General features: G+C 44.8%; 2 protein-coding genes across 2 annotated transcripts; both read left to right on the top strand.

Moving 5' to 3' along the window:
- Positions 1-2,324: 2,324 nt before the first annotated feature.
- LOC306974306 (homeobox protein Hox-A10a-like) lies at positions 2,325-6,388 on the top strand (the record flags this gene model as incomplete). The annotated part of the gene is made up of 2 exons (XM_079571500.1): positions 2,325-3,126; positions 6,114-6,388. 2 exons carry the CDS (start codon positions 2,325-2,327, stop codon positions 6,386-6,388), a joined length of 1,077 nt encoding a protein of 358 aa, XP_079427626.1.
- A 4,416-nt stretch (positions 6,389-10,804) lies between these two features.
- On the top strand, positions 10,805-12,728 carry hoxa9a (homeobox A9a). Its single transcript, XM_079571451.1, has 2 exons — positions 10,805-11,414; positions 12,221-12,728. The coding sequence occupies exons 1-2, from the start codon at positions 10,823-10,825 to the stop codon at positions 12,460-12,462; spliced, it is 834 nt and encodes a 277-aa protein (XP_079427577.1). The 5' UTR covers positions 10,805-10,822; the 3' UTR covers positions 12,463-12,728.
- Positions 12,729-15,910: the final 3,182 nt, after the last annotated feature.

The following is a 15,910-nucleotide window of genomic DNA, read 5'->3' as shown; positions in this document are numbered from 1 at the left end:
ATTGTAGAGCTTATTGCCCCAAATTGGTGCATGTGAGGCGAGGGGGATGTTTTTTTTTCTTCCTTCTCTTTCTTGGGGAAGTACAGGGAGGACTTTGAGCTCCAGACGCCGTTTGGTCAGTCAGTCAACACTAAGTGTACAGTCCCCCCCTTATCCACCCCCCCGTGCCATGCCATGCAGTCACAACAGTGTGCGTGAAAAAGAAGCGCATCTATAAACGGGACACTTGGACACAGTTTGGACTCCCTTGTTCAAAGCGGGGTGGCTTTATGGAGGGTCATTTTGTTGTTTGAGGCGGAGGAGAGAAAAGTCCGGATTGCTGTCAAAAGATTCACTTCCGGGGTGGCTGTACTCTTCAACTTGTTTGTTGGCAGGCAGCGTATGAAGCATGATCGCGATATTCGATATAACCGTCTCATAATGCGATCTTTGACTACACCTCCATTAAATAATAATACATTTAAAAAAAAAAATTGAGTCAAAACCAACAATAAATACATAGGCTTAATAAATAGGGAAGAGCTCTGTGTTTGTTTGTTTTTTCGATATATTGCGGCATCTAGCTATATTGATATCGCATCACAGAATATCGCAATAATGATATTTTTTAGCAGTGTATTGTCCATGATTGATGCATCAATGTCACGTTTGTTGACTTTGCATTCTCCTATTGTTCGGAACTGGCTTTGTGCTTGTTTACACACACTCTTTTTATCGTTGCTATTTTATTATTTGTCTTTATGTAACTCCCTCCTCCGTGGTGATACGCCTTCGCTTTATGAAGTGCACCTTTTGCAAATGCTCCTGGCTTTAATTAACGTTTACTAGCACGGTCTTGTTTTACACATTTTTTTATACAACAATAAACCTCCTGCGATATCTTTAAAACATCTTGTAAAATAAAATCTGGGGTGAATGAGGTGTTATTTTTGAATAATACCACATTATGCATTTAAATGTACAAACTTAAGCAACATCGTTACAAATGCCTGGAAACGAAAATAAAATAGATAGTAATGCCCTTAGTAACTTCAGATGTTGCCTTTGTATTCCAAATAAAACTACAAACTTGCAAAAATATTTTGAAAAATATTGATATATATAATACAATATATAAAGTAAACAAAATAAATAAAATAGATAAAATAAATAAAATAAGAATATTAAAAAATAACAAAAATAATACATAAAATAGACAAAATAGATAAGATAAATAATTGAAATAAAAATAATTAAATAATAATAATAACTGAGTTATTAGTTGCATGTCTTATGCGCTTTTACGCACGACACTCACACACACACACACACCGTGGTATTTTGAACTCTGTCGCTGAGCCCCAGTCATAAACTCAAACTTTGCACCAAGCCCAGGTAAATCCAGTCCGTCAAGACCAGCTTTGGGGCTAACCCCTGCGCGCTCTGGACGGCCCTGGACGCGCCGTTTAAGCGCTTTGTTGGCCCCGTCATTTTGCCAAAGGCGCATTGGGCTCGGGTTCAAACGCTTTATGACAGCCCTGCTTTGTGACTTTATGTCTTTGTTGCGGCACAATCAGCTTAAACTTGGATTGTGGCGCTGCGGGCCACAACAGGACGGTAATGGGCAAATTGGGCTATTTTCATTTTCGCCTTTTTTTCGCCGTATTTAAATGTTAATCTAGCAATAAAACATGCGCATGAGCTGTAATTGGTGCCTCTTTCTCTTTTTTATTTTGTTCTACTGCATTTTCTGTGTCACGTGATGTTTGCATGAAAAAAATCTGTTTATGTTTTGACTGCAGAGCTTTAGGTATATGTAATCCCAGAAATGTGTACACAGCATCAGTGCGCAGTCTGGCTGAACAGAATGTTTCATGGATTGCTCTAAAATGAAGTGTGCCAAGTTTATGTGAGTGTTTTCAGGTGACTAAAGCCTTGAGCTATTTTGGCTACACCTGTAACGTCATCGCTGTAATATTTTGTATATTCCTCACAGAAGAACATGTTTTATTTGAACACATCTGTTGCAATCAATGCAATGTAACCTCATATAAAAAACATGAATGAGCTGGAACCTAAAGTACTCTTCCCGTCCACAAGCCGCAAATCAGTGTCGCTCGTTTGAGCCCAGCCGGTTGAGAGTCGGTTCCTGGTCGAGGTTAGTGCGGCATTGGGAGATTCTGATTTCTGTGTTGTCTCCTTTCTGCTCAGCTCCATGATGGATGTCTCTACGTAGCCTCAAAGAGGGCGGGGCTGCGCGCGGTGCGGCCCTTCCATTGGCCCCGTGCAGCTCGCGGCCGCAGGGGGGGCGCCTGTGATCACATCCAGCATGTTTTGCACAAGAAATGTCAGCCAGAAAGGGCTACTTTCTGCCTTGGCCCAAACCCGCTACAATAATGTCGTGTTCTGAGAGTGCGGCAGGGAACGCGTTCCTGGTGGACTCTTTGATCAGCGGCCGCGCTGACTCTGCAGCGGCGCACTACAGCGCACCTCACAGCGGCGCGGTTGACGTGCCTTACGGACTCCAGCACTATGGATACTTCCCAGGTACGGCCAAGAGGAGTGAGCCGGGCCCAGGTGCCTACCTCTCCAGTATGGACCTGTACATGGACGCGCAGAGATCGTGCCGCGTGGACGCAGACGCGGCGGCTCCTCCGTGCTCGTTCCCGCAGAACATTAAAGAAGAGAGCGGCTTCTGTCTGTACGAGCAGCCCAAATGTCCCACAGGAGCTACGGCAGAAGACCTGACATACTCCCGGCTGACCTCCTCCGCGTGCTCTCTCAGCGACACTTCTGGCGGCGGCAGGGGCTCGGTGCCAGTGCCGGGCTACTTCCGCTTGTCTCAGACGCACGCACACGCTCATAAACTTTACAACAGCCCCCAGCCGAACCCTTCCCTGCCTCACTATAGTCTGCATACCCCCGCTCCTGCCGCGCCTGCCGCTCCTGCCGCGTCTTCCGCTCGTTTTCACGCGCCTCCGAACTCCTCAGCCCAACAGCATGCGGCTGTGGAGGAGCAGCCTGCGGGCCCGGGCAGCACGGAGCCTCAGGGGAGCGAGGAGGCGCACGAGTCCACGGATGGAGAGGACTCTTCAGCTGAAGACAACGAGGAGCCGGACAAAGACGCAGCAGGAAAGACCAATAAAGGTATGACGTACACGTCAGGACGCACTGTGTTGGAGCAGCAGTGTAGATGAGTCAGTGCAGTAAAACAGCCCTAAGGCATCCATGATGGTCTCCCAATGTTGAATGGGAAGCATGCCTATGTCTCACTAATGCACGTTTGCAGTTCAATGTTATCATTGTCCAGTTCTTACACAAATATCAACGTTCCATTCCAAAACCACCCACATCAATCAAATACATATGACACGCTCCATCTGCATTGACATTTGACAAAACCTGGTGTGTTGTGATTCAGATGCGTTACACGGTGGAGCTGGCATGCCCCCTTTGTCCATAGCCATCCATGTAGCGCTTGGTAGGTGTGGCCCTGCACCATGTTGGATACATGACCAGGCCGTAAGTGTCAACATGTTATAAAAAGACCACCGACATATCCAGCATCAGCACAGTGCAGTTCACTCATCAAAGCCCAACAACAAGGGCAATGGACTGCAAGATACAGGTTCCGCGCTGGTACGGCCACAATACGTAGATAGACGTTTATTATATGTGCATTATCATCACATATTGTTCAAAAAGGAGAGAGATTACGCTTTAGTTGGACGTAATTACGTTCACTATCATCATTTGTCCACACGCTTTTGGACTTTGAGAGTAGCCAGTGCCACAAGAGCAAATAACAACAGTACACTGTCAGTCCCTTAGCTCTTTCCCACGCGCTGGCTCGGGCCTGCAGTAGGTAACGGGAGCTCGTGGGCATGTGTTCTTTTTTCTTTTTTTCTTTTTGGGTATTCTTAGGTCATGGTAAAGTTCTCCTCGCAGCTGCAGCGTCACCACTTTGTTGTGAGTCGTCACGTTTCAATGGCACTCGATTAGATTTGCCTGACCGCGTAACGCCGCCCTCTACGCACCCCCCAGAACGCTTTACCCATTTAAGAACGTGCACAACACACATTGACACAAGCCTTCTAGTGTTTACTATTCTGAAGTTCATTTTCATATATTTCTGGACAATGAGAGTTCCAGTTTACGTAAAGAGCCCAATGTCACCTTTTCTGCGACGTATGTGCGTAAAATCCTACAATACTAACAATGGCACCCTGTTAAACGACATATATGAAAGCGGCTCATGCAAACAGGGAAACGCAACAGGCCTTCAACTTAATTACAAAGTTACAAGACCTGGGGACAAGGCGTAAACCTGTGACAAACATGTACCCAATAAAAGAGTCTAGCTAAATATCATTCAAAGATGCGTCAACAGACACCACGATGAGCCAAATAATGCGTAAAAGCAGCGCGCAAAGCCACACAAGGAAAATACTGAAACATTCGTATTAGTTTTGAATTATAATCTCAACACAAACCCAATTTAGAACGCACAAATTCTCCTTTTCTGTGTGTCAGGATTTGGATTAGCCATGAGCGCAACGTTGCATTAAACCGTTGCAAAAAAAAAAAAAAAAGCAAAGACAGTTGGCTCAGAATGCTCTACACACACTTACAATTCTGCCAACCACCGTCTAGACTCGCCCCGTGCCATTTCTGTTCTAATTAAACCCACGCAAAAACACGGCACGTCTTTCAGCGGAGAGGAGTGTACTAATGCGTGCGTAAAAATAAAAAATAAAACACCATGCGCAAAAAGACCTATTCCGTATGTGCGTAATTGCTATCCATCACTATTGGCTAATCTCCAAAGCTTTGCCCTCGCAGTAATGCAAATCCAGAGGGTTAAAGTTGATGCTTTTCTTGGCCGGGGAGTAAAGAGAAGCGAAGGCGTCGCGCGGTAATACAGGCCCTTTGTTTCTAAATGATCTGCGTTTCCTTCCACTTTTACGACGCCGCAATAAAGGCGCTGTTGTGCTGCAAAGCGCCGATTGGAGATATGATCAGAGCGCCTCTCGAATGTACTTCAGTGTCACGTTTCATCGTTCGACATTCGGGGCAGGGAGACGATGGGATTACGCATTAATTACGCACACACACACGCTCACACAAACAAACTTCACACACCGGCTCGCTAACCTGCAACACACACTCCCACACGCAGGGGGCATGGCTTTTTGTTTGTGTTTAGTTTGCGCGCACTGGCATTAACAATTAACACCGGGCAGCTTTGACTATTTTCTATTTTGGTTTCGACTTTCACTGACAGGTTTGGCCAGTGCGTTTTATATACATGTAGTCTTCTTCGTTTTGTAAACAGAAAACTAAACGTCGTTGTCTGTCGTGCCCAGTTGTAGTCTATTCTATTAAAACAAAATAAACAAACAACAAGTCATAACAAGTTCAAAATGTGGAACTCGAAGTGCTGTAGCCACATTAGCAAAAGACTAGCCTCGGCGACCGGAGCAATAAAAGTTAAGGTCAAGCCCTGGGTGTAAACAGTGTTAGCCATTTTGGATTTCAACCACAGAATTTCATTGGGGGAAAAACAAAACAAAACAAAAACAAAATAAAGCCCAACATATTACAATTTCACAGAAGTTACCAGAGATAGTTTGCAGTTTGTTGACATTTATTCTTTTATTTGTATACACTAAAAACGAATCTGGAAATATTCTACCATTGATTTGAATAAGTCAAGGGAGCGCGTAATGAGCCAAGGGAGTGCGTAATTTTGCGCGTAAAATTAGATTGAAATATTTAATTTTCTAGTGATTCTAATTTATTTGGGAATTGTAGTTGCAAAGTTAGAAGAAAAAAAAAGAATGTAATGCCGTTTTCCCCTTGTCAAGTAAAGGTAATGCCAGAAAATATAATTCGACAGATATTTGTATTTGGCTAACATTTCCATGCAAAGAAGTCAGACACGTTGTAACGTGAGAAATGGCTAATTGTCGAGTGTGTTAACAGCCAAAGTCTTTGCGCGTTTGGCTGTTCAGTGATTATGGCCAAGCAGCACATGCACTCGCTGACATAACTGGAGTGTGTGTGTGTGCGTGTGTATTTGTGTGTGCGTATCCGTGTCATGTGTACGTGTGTCCCCTCTCTCCCCACCGCAGGCGAGTCCAAAGGTGACGGCGCGGGGAACTGGCTGACGGCGAGGAGCGGCCGGAAGAAGCGCTGCCCCTACACCAAGCACCAGACGCTGGAGCTGGAGAAGGAGTTCCTCTTCAACATGTACCTGACCCGCGAGCGCCGCCTGGAGATCAGCAAGAGCGTGCACCTGACGGACAGACAGGTCAAGATCTGGTTCCAGAACCGGCGCATGAAGCTCAAGAAGATGACGCGCGAGCACCGCATCCGGGAGCTCACGTCCAGCTACGGCTTCTCCTAGTGCTGCCGTGATTTATGCGCGCGCGTGAAAGAAATGAAATGACTCATCCCCTCCACGCTAACACACACACACACACACACACACACACACACACACACACACACACACACACACACACACACACACACACACACACACACACACACACACACACACACACACACACACACACACACACACACACACACACACTGCTGCTCCACTTGGTTGTTTTTTTTTTAAAAGAGGTTCTGCTCCTGGAAGGCAATGAGGGATGCTGCAAGTGCGTGGCTGCTACAATTTACACACTTTATTGCCCATTTTTAAGGTAATTTGACAAATTCAATCTTCATTAAATGCCATTCCAAATTACGCACACACTTGCATTTGGAAATGCATGGTGTAACATACATTTCTGATCGATTTAAACGCCCAAATATTATGATTTTGTTTCCCTAGTTAATTCCTATACCCGCCCTTCGTGAAAAAAAAAAAAAAAACTGGATAGGTTTCTATATAAATGTATATTTCTGTGTACATACATCACTGTGATTTGTGTAATGCCTAATAAATTATCGACAAAAAGAATATTGGGAATACTTTGTTGTGGAGGTGGTTTATGGTAATAGTCGCGTGCACATTGAACTGCGCTTTGCTGCGTGGCTTCAGTGGATATAATTCAGATATAGGCTGCTGTAAGGTGTGTGTGTATAGTGGAGTCTACCCGGAGCGGCATGGCCAGCCGGCTATTGTAGAGTTTTATGACCAGCTCGTATATGAGCCTTCTCCCTCTCCTGCGAGCTGCTTCATTCGTGGGAGAGCTGTGCAGACGAGGAGCAGGCCTGGCTCCCAGCGACTGTACCGTGGGATATACGAGACCGACGAGTCCGGAGTGGGTTTGGAGAGGACTGGATTAAAAAAAAAAAGGAAAAAAAATCAAAGGGAAGGTGAGTCCTCTCGTGTCCACGCTCTTGCTTCTGCTTCTGCGGTGTACGAGGAAGTCCTGCTACGTGTTGTGCTGAATGTGCTGAATGTGCTGTCACATGTTGTCCATAAGGTGTATTAGTGCATTTGTTTGGGATTGGTGTGTGCTCCCCCCTCCCGCCGCCGGACTTGACTGCCGTGTGGTTTAGGTAGTTTCATGTTGTTGGGGTCCTTTCTCTATCTCTGCAACATGAAACTGTCTTTATTGCTCCAGTTACGCACAGCGAATGGATAAACGTGGATTTAGTTTCTATATATTGACTTAGAGAAATGTGATACGCTTGTGGTCAGAATGTATCTAAACGCACGGCTCCCTTAAGGAAACGACCAGAAGCACGTGTTTCTATTCTCAAACAGAGGAAAAAAACGACTTACATCCCTGCCTTAATTTGTAACATGTGCTTACCATGCATGGGGAGGCGATCAAAGCCGCGCGGGTATTAGGAGCGATTTAAAAATGACATTTTTCCTGCGAGCCGTACAGTGACGCAGACGCGCCAGACAAGGCCTCGGTTACGACCACTGCAGCAGTGGAGGGGAAGGGGAAGGTGAATGGGCCAACAGCGACCTCCGCGGGGCAATGGAGACCGGATGCTTCCGCTGCGCAATAGTGGCCAGACAAAAGGAGGGGAAGGGCTTTATGGCGATATTGAGATCCGCCAGACAGGCTGTTATCTGCCGAGGCAAAAGAAGTCAATAGCCCCTGCGGTAAACTGTCCTGCTAAAACACACCCTGATTTAGGTTTACAGCCCTGAGAAACTATTGGCAAAGTGGCGTCCATTCCTGCTCCGAGGTGTTTGTCTCCTCGCAGCTGCAGCGCGGTTTTTTTGATGCTTAAAAATCAGATATAAAGTGCATGAGCATAATCTGCATGTGCAAGAGCCGGAGAGTGTTTCATTGACAGTCTGATGTGGCCTTGTGGGTGTTGGCCAAACCCTGTTTTTTATTCCCCCTGTAATAAATTGGAGGCGCAGTGGAATGGAGACGTGAGAAATCAAGGTGCAGCTTTGCCCCCAAGGTTTAGCGGAAATGAGACCCCATAAACAGCGCGCAGATCGATACTGGTGGGCTATCTTCAATTTGATAATCGCGCGACTCGGCCTGATATAAACATTAGCCTCTGCATTGTATATCAGGGAGGATGTGTTTATTACACGCAGAGAAATACTTTGATAACAGATGCACCGCAGTGGGTTTTCTCTCTAATATTAATCAATGATAAACTGCGGTGGACTGATGGAAAAGTGCGCATATTTACGCACAGTTTACGTCGCTGTGTGTGTGCTCATATGCGGCCATTTTCCCCACTAAATGTTGTTACATTTTGTATAGGCGTAACAGACATGATTATTTTATGGAGCAACGTGTCACACTGTTCAAAAATACACCACCGTTTTTTTCATCTGTTCTATATCACTTTTTTCCAAGTGATCATTTCAACGTACATTTATGAAAAGCACGGGTTTCCTGTTAGAGTAGTGACAAAAACACGACCATTAAAAGCGTTGAGACGAAAATAATGCTGAAAATGCTGCTTACGGCCTTGTTTTGTCAAATATACTTCGGATTTTACGCACACATTTGTACATTTGAATACACTCCTTATCAGTCAGCACTAACATACCCAATGCGTCTTGATAATGCAATAGCTGCACGGATAAACGCATGGTACGTATCTGTTGTTATTGTTTCTTCATTTTATTAAACGGGCAACATGATGCTGTGAAATATTTTAATATGACACACAGCTAACCCCACGTCACTGCTGTTTAATCTCGTGCGTATTTGCCTAAACCACTTTCACTAATCTGGTATTCAAACACAGTTGCGGAAAGCGGTGTCGCGATGTTCCAAAACCACAAGCACGACAACAAGCAGCTCTCGGTCACTTCTTCTTCTTTTTTTTTTTTTTTCCTTTCTTTTTTTGAATATACACGTCAGCCTACAACCGCGCAGTGCGTAATATCTGGCGCTCATTAGGGGCTTCGCGGCTCGGTCTGATTATGGCAGCGATGAGGGCTTTATTTTTAGGTGCAAACAAGTGGGAACGAGGCCACCAATAATTAGTGCAATATATACGACGTGTTATAAGCGGCTGCGTGAGGGACATATCGTCAATAAACGCAATACGCCGGTGATATTTTGGCACCTCCTTTGCGCCGCGGAGTTGATCTACGCGTTAATAGATGGATATACGACTCTGTGTACGCGTATTAAATGTGCATTACTCGCGTTTGTCGGGATTCCACAAGGTGCGTTCCGTGTTATTCAGTCGTGCTGGAGATCGGACATTTTATTATTCATTTTGTTAATTGTATATTCCTGTTTAGGATGTTTTTAACATGTTAATTTCGCAGCACATTGAATAGTTTAACACATAGACTAGTTTTACTCATGAATATTGGTGTGAGCTACAAGAGGTTTCCATTGTAGACAAAGGTTCAATGACATGAAAACAAAAATAAAGCCAGTTTTTGCGCAGTGTCACTGTTTCTATCTGCAACGTGCAATAATGAAATGTATACATATGATGAACTAAACATAGCCTAATTGCAAATATTTATTTCAAATTCATTGTATTGGGAAGGCTTCGACTCGTTGCACTGTGTAAGACGCCTTTGCAAAGAAGGAAAAAACGCTTTTACGCAGTGGGTTTGGATTATGCGTAAACATGAGACAAAACATTGGCATCTGGAGCTTAACGTTTGATTCTTGATGCAAAACCGGGTTTTATTTTTTAGCTATTTTTAGCAATACGTAACCCAACGTGGCCTGTTTGCTGCTCACATTCCGTGCGTATTTGGTGCCTAAATGTGTGTCATGTGGAAAACCGTTGTAGTGTAAAGGAGGAAAGAAAACGTTGGTATGTGAGCATCACCAAAAGGGAGAATCCAGTTGGTTGGAGCAGATTCAGCTCGGTTACATGCGCCATAAGCGGTGACTTTCTAACCTCCCTGCCTCCTTTGTACGCTGCAATAGTAGGGCGCTTACGTGTCCTATAAAAGTAGCTCGTAAAAATGGGCTTTCCCCCAAAAAACATAGTGTGTCGTTTCATTGTAACCAATACGAGTTTCTGACAGCGGATTGTGGCTCGAATTCTCTGGGAATATGCTTCATCCACACTGTGATTCTCATACAAAACATTGGATTATTATTAGCTTTAAACGTGGAGCTGGTTATGGGATAGGGCTGAGTATTTAATGACCAGAGGGATTGATTTATCCTTTATTGTTCAGCCTGTATGATCACGTGCGCGCGCTGCCCAATGGCACGGCAGCGTGGCTCCCCATTACTGCCCCACTGTAGTTGTGTGAGGGGGCCAAGTTGCTACTTGATTTCTCCACATTGTTATTTTGTGGGGCTGGCTTTACTGCCGTATGTGTGTGTCGTGTGTGTGCGCGCTCGCTATTTGTTTGCGTGGATCTGTCCCTCCGAGCGCCCGGTCCATGTGAAGTCGCTTTTTCTGCGACATGTCGACATCCGGAACACTAACCAGCTACTACGTGGACTCCCTCATTCTACCGGAGAGCGAGAATGAACTCTCCACGCCGCGATACAGCTCCGCTCCCGGGCTGCACCATTCCAGACAGACCTCCTCCTCATCCGCGGGGGCTATCCACGAGCACAGTGAGTTCAGCACCAAAGGCGCGGTGTTTGGAGCTCCGTGGAGCCATGTTCCCACGCAGTTCCCCGCCTCTGTCTCCTCCATGTACCCCCACCACCACCACCACCCGCACTACGGACATCCTCAGGGGTCGTTGGCCGCTGACACTGACCCTCGCTACCAGTCATGGCTGCTGGAGCCCATGTCCGCGTCTTTACCCATCACGAGCCTACCCAGCCACCACCACTACGGGCACGTAAAGCCGGAGAGCGTGCGCAGCGGCGCTGGTGGGGAGAGCGGGGCCGTGCTGAGCGCCTCTCACACGGCTCTGCTCCTGTCCGACTACGCCAATGGCACCGTGGCCACGACGTCTCCAGCGGACGATAAGGACGCGCTAGCCGGACTCGCGGCGCACGAGCAGAACGGGGACGCAGAGGACAAACCAGGCCTCGACCCGAGTAAGTGCACATAGAGGTCACATTTAAATACATTTAAATGTATTGTCAGGCACAATATTAACAGAAAAGCGCTATGATGCCGTTTGAAACCTGTGTCTGACCCATTTCAGCTTTTGGTAACAGTTCTCAGTCTATGTTGACAAATGAAATAAGTGACGTATTACGCAGTATAAAATAATTGAGCATGATCCATAAACTTGAATCTGCTCTGGTGGACCATCGTGACCAACAAAAAGGAACGGCATTGTGCAGTAGAACAAATGGAACCTATGTTTCCCTGTATATTTTGTGTGAGTTTGGTGAAGAAATGATCACACACACAAACACACACGCACACACACACACTCACACACGCACACATGCACATACACACAAACACACACACATAAACACACACTCACTGGTTCAAATATAACTGATGTGTTCTTTATTCTTCAGTTAATAAATGCTCTGTTACTGGATTGTATATTTATTAATTAAAAGTGAGAGAATCTATCTGAAATTTAAATGCAATTACAATTTAGGTCTAATTAAGTTCCAAAACAAAACCACTTTCACCCTTTTTGACTCAGCACATATTTATAATCGCAACAATGAAAAGTGTTCGTGTTATTTAGTCTCATGAGCAAACACTTATTTACAAACACAACAATGACGCATTACCAATTTCCAACTACATTTACGCACAGGCACCGCTCAGTCCCGCAGACACGGCCGACTTTTACGCAGCTCTCATCCTCATCCATTTGTAGAATATTACGCATTTGTAAATAATGATGCACTTGTATTCACTTGTGCTCCCCCAGACAACCCCGTGTCCAACTGGCTCCACGCGAGCGCCACGCGGAAAAAGCGCTGCCCGTACACCAAGCACCAGATCCTGGAGCTGGAGAAGGAGTTTCTGTTCAACACGTACCTGACCCGGGACCGGCGCTACGAGGTGGCCCGGCTGCTCAACCTCACCGAGAGACAGGTCAAGATCTGGTTCCAGAACCGCCGTATGAAAATGAAGAAGTTTAACAAGGACGGCCCGCCAAAGGACGAATAACGAGAGTGCTGACGCGCGGGGCGGTGGACGGCTATAGCCCCGGGATCTGCTGGACTCCTTTTTACTTCATTGTCTTACTGTTCTCTATAGAAGCTTAATTGTCTTGTTAAAAAGCATGTTGGCCTTCGACTTAACGCGAGTACATTTATATATTGCACAATTTGAGCGTGCTCCCCCCTCAGCCCTGGGTTGAACGAGACCTCGTTGTAAGTGTATTAGTTTGGCCTGGGTCCCGTGCTGTGAATGGATGTTTTTAGCTGTGCGCGCGCGTGGTTTGTTTTTCGTTTATTGTTGTCAGTTTCAGAGTCACTTTAGCTTATAGTTTGTATAATGTACCCATTCCCTCTAATGATTATAACAATAACTGCTGACCAGAGTTGAATCTAACATTGGGAATTTGAATAACAGGCGCGTTATAACCTTCTGAAAATGCCCCGAAATTAAGAGTTAACCTAATGATTGACTACCTATACATTTCAACTACCTACACTCACGTTTATGGCGTAGTGTTTGCTTCCACTGCAGCGAGAGTCAGGAAGTGTTTTAGTGAAGGGAAATGGAACACTGTAGGCTACTTAAGGAATACCTCACGGTCTGCTGACCGGTTCACTTTGGTTCACAATGTAATTTGTACTTATTTATTAAATAAAACAAATTATATCTGCGAATGCACACACGTAATGTGGTCATTGTCGTTGGTGTGCGCTTGATTTAAGCTCATGTGTCCAGAAGAGCTGGACGCAATAAACAGAGAACAAAAACAGATCTGCACAAAACAGTCAGTGGAAATACAGTGACTGTAGAAATGGTCGAAATGTAAAGGAAACGGTTTGGTTCCTTAGTATTTGAAATGCTATAGATTAACTCTTAGAAATTAGAACTGAATGTGCGTTTTATTATTCTCAGAGAAGAGTATTTTATTGTCTCTTGTCCACAGCCTTTACATGGATTAGACTTCTGTTCTGTGATTTGGAATCTCTACTTTGTGTTTGAACTGACCACACGATGTGAACTAGACAGTCGATAATAAATCTAATATTATTATAGAAAGTGGATGTATGGGTTTTAGTGAAACTCTCCCCAAAGCCTCGGGTGGATTTCTCACAGTGGACACTGCAGCTTTTACAACATTTCCAAATGCACACAGTGCGTGGATGGACACCGTGTGTGTTTCTGATTGGCTTCTTGGCAGAGGATGTTGTTAGCTGTATACAGCCATAAAAGACAATTACCGCCATAACCTTTTATGGGGTGCAAAGCGCTGCGAGGCGAGAGGACACAAAACAAGAAAAAAGACGTGCGGCCATTCGACAGCTGAAGCCTAAAATAATACACGGCCCAGAGTGTGTGTCCAGATACACACTCTCTCCATGAGGAGGATGGAGCAGACAAAAGGAAGTGAGATTTTGACGAAGATAAGGCAGCATAATTACTAGATATTAGCGCTTTGATATGAGGCTCTATCAGATGCAGAATGTGGACATATCTACACTTGTCGGTCTGCTTAAATTATAACCTTCGATGTTCAAGCCTGAGCATGTCCGCGCGTCTGCCTCGGAGGACGCAGAGCATCCAACATCCGCGCGTAAAAAGCGCCCCGATGCTCCAGACATCAGTGGTCATTAAGAACCGCGCGGATAAGCCTGGTTAAAGCCCAACCGGACCCTCGGTGCTGTTGTGACGCGTAAGGGCACACAGATGGACCAAACTTCAAAGACTCGAGCAAAGACAGCGCCATAAAAAGCGAGGTCTGCTCCACTGTCTGGCATTCCTGTCCCAATGGCTTTATGGCCGTCCAGACACAATTAGGCCGTTTCCACAATGACACCCATTTGTTTTTCCCCTGCTCATTCTGAGAGCCGCTCTGGACAAAAGGCCCAGCGGAAATAATCCCTTTTATTGGACTCTTCCCGACGGGGACGCGCGCGCGGGCTCACGGTCGTTTTGCAGTGGGGGGGAAGGCTTTTGTGTTTTACCTGGGAACCTTCCGCCCTCTGCTCCTCTGCTGCGGGCAGCGCCATAAACGCACGAGAGAGAGAGAGAGCGGGAGATGGGACTGAAAAGTGGCCCTTATTTAGAGCCGCTTTGAAGCTCTGAGACAAAAACAGGCGAATCTGGACTCATCTGTTTAGATATGGTCAAGATATTTTTTCATGACCTACAAGGTGCTGGTTTAGATGTTTTATTCCTGTATATCCCAGGGTTCGGCGACAGGAACTTCTAGGCCGAGAAACAATAATGTTAAATGTATAAATGCGATTTAAATTCCGAAAAATAACTTTATTTAATCATCGTTTTAAACTGCAAATTTAAAAAAAAGAAAAAAAGGAATCTAAGTTAAGATATCTCAGATTTAGTCTAACTGACCTGAGCGTGAGTTTTAGACCAAATCAGCCTGTCGAAGAAGGGTGTTTTTGCACTTAAAATAAGAAAAATAAACAAATATCTAAATATATACTATAATTAATCACTACAATATATATTTATTTTATTCTACCTTTGATACATTGCACCTGCCAAGTTAGCACAATGTAATGTGCTTTGTAACAATGTGTAATAACTCCTATGGCTTACATACACAAAGTAATACTGTGTATTATTAGTTTGAAGGCACATAATGTAATAAGACATACGATCAGAGGTGGCCCGGGGGCCAGATTCGGCCCACCTAACACTTAAATCCGTCCCGCAAACATGATCAATCCCAATATGCATTACCTTAAGTGGCTGAAAATCACTCATGTTTTCACAGACATAAAGAAAGATGATCCTGTTTCCCCTTTGAATGTGTTTATATGAGAATTGTATTGGTTTAAAACAACCCAATGTGCAACACGATTGACCCTCGTAAGGGAAGTTCAAAACTCTAACCCTTGCATCAATAAGTTTGCCCATAAGACCCCAACTCTAGCCCTAACCCTAAGGCCTAATGACATCATGTACCTCCAAGGTACTTTATTCCATGGTGTGTGTACTATAGGTTGTAGTTATTACAGATTGTTACAGGTGCATCAAGGTAGTGTGAAAATCTAACTTTAACCTTAAGCCTTTAGCCTTTATTGAGGGCATTTTCTCCAGTCCGGCTTTACCCAAATCCAAAAGCTTCTTGACTGTAGCTTACAGACTACAGGCCATTTGAAAGCTAAGACCTACAAAACTCATTGTAACGTTTTTGTTGCCCTGTCGATGCCTTTTTGTCACATGTTTTGACGTGTTCTTGTCGTATTTTGGTCACGTTATGGTTGTCTTTTTGGCGCTTCTTTATTGTGTTATTGTTGCTTTTCCGGCACGTATTTGTCGCTCTTGTTTCCTTTTTTACATTTCATTTGTTGCGTTTTCATCCTCGTTCAAGAAGCTTTTAGATTTGGGTACAGCCAAACTGGAGATAATGTGTTCGGTTCAGCAATGACATATATTTAAAATGCTTGTTCCACTCTCTGTAAACTCA

This window comes from Gobius niger, assembly GCF_951799975.1.
Source record: "Gobius niger genome assembly, chromosome: 14".
Taxonomy (NCBI): domain Eukaryota; kingdom Metazoa; phylum Chordata; class Actinopteri; order Gobiiformes; family Gobiidae; genus Gobius; species Gobius niger.
Note: the sequence above shows the minus strand (reverse complement) of the source record. Positions and strands in the feature narration are given on the sequence as shown.

Excerpts from the sequence above, each read along its gene's own strand:
- hoxa9a (XM_079571451.1), top strand. The coding sequence starts at position 10,823 with ATGTCGACATCCGGAACACTAACCAGCTACTACGTGGACTCCCTCATT. Across the intron at positions 11,415-12,220 it reads CAAACCAGGCCTCGACCCGA|ACAACCCCGTGTCCAACTGG; the intron begins GTAAGTGCACAT and ends GTGCTCCCCCAG.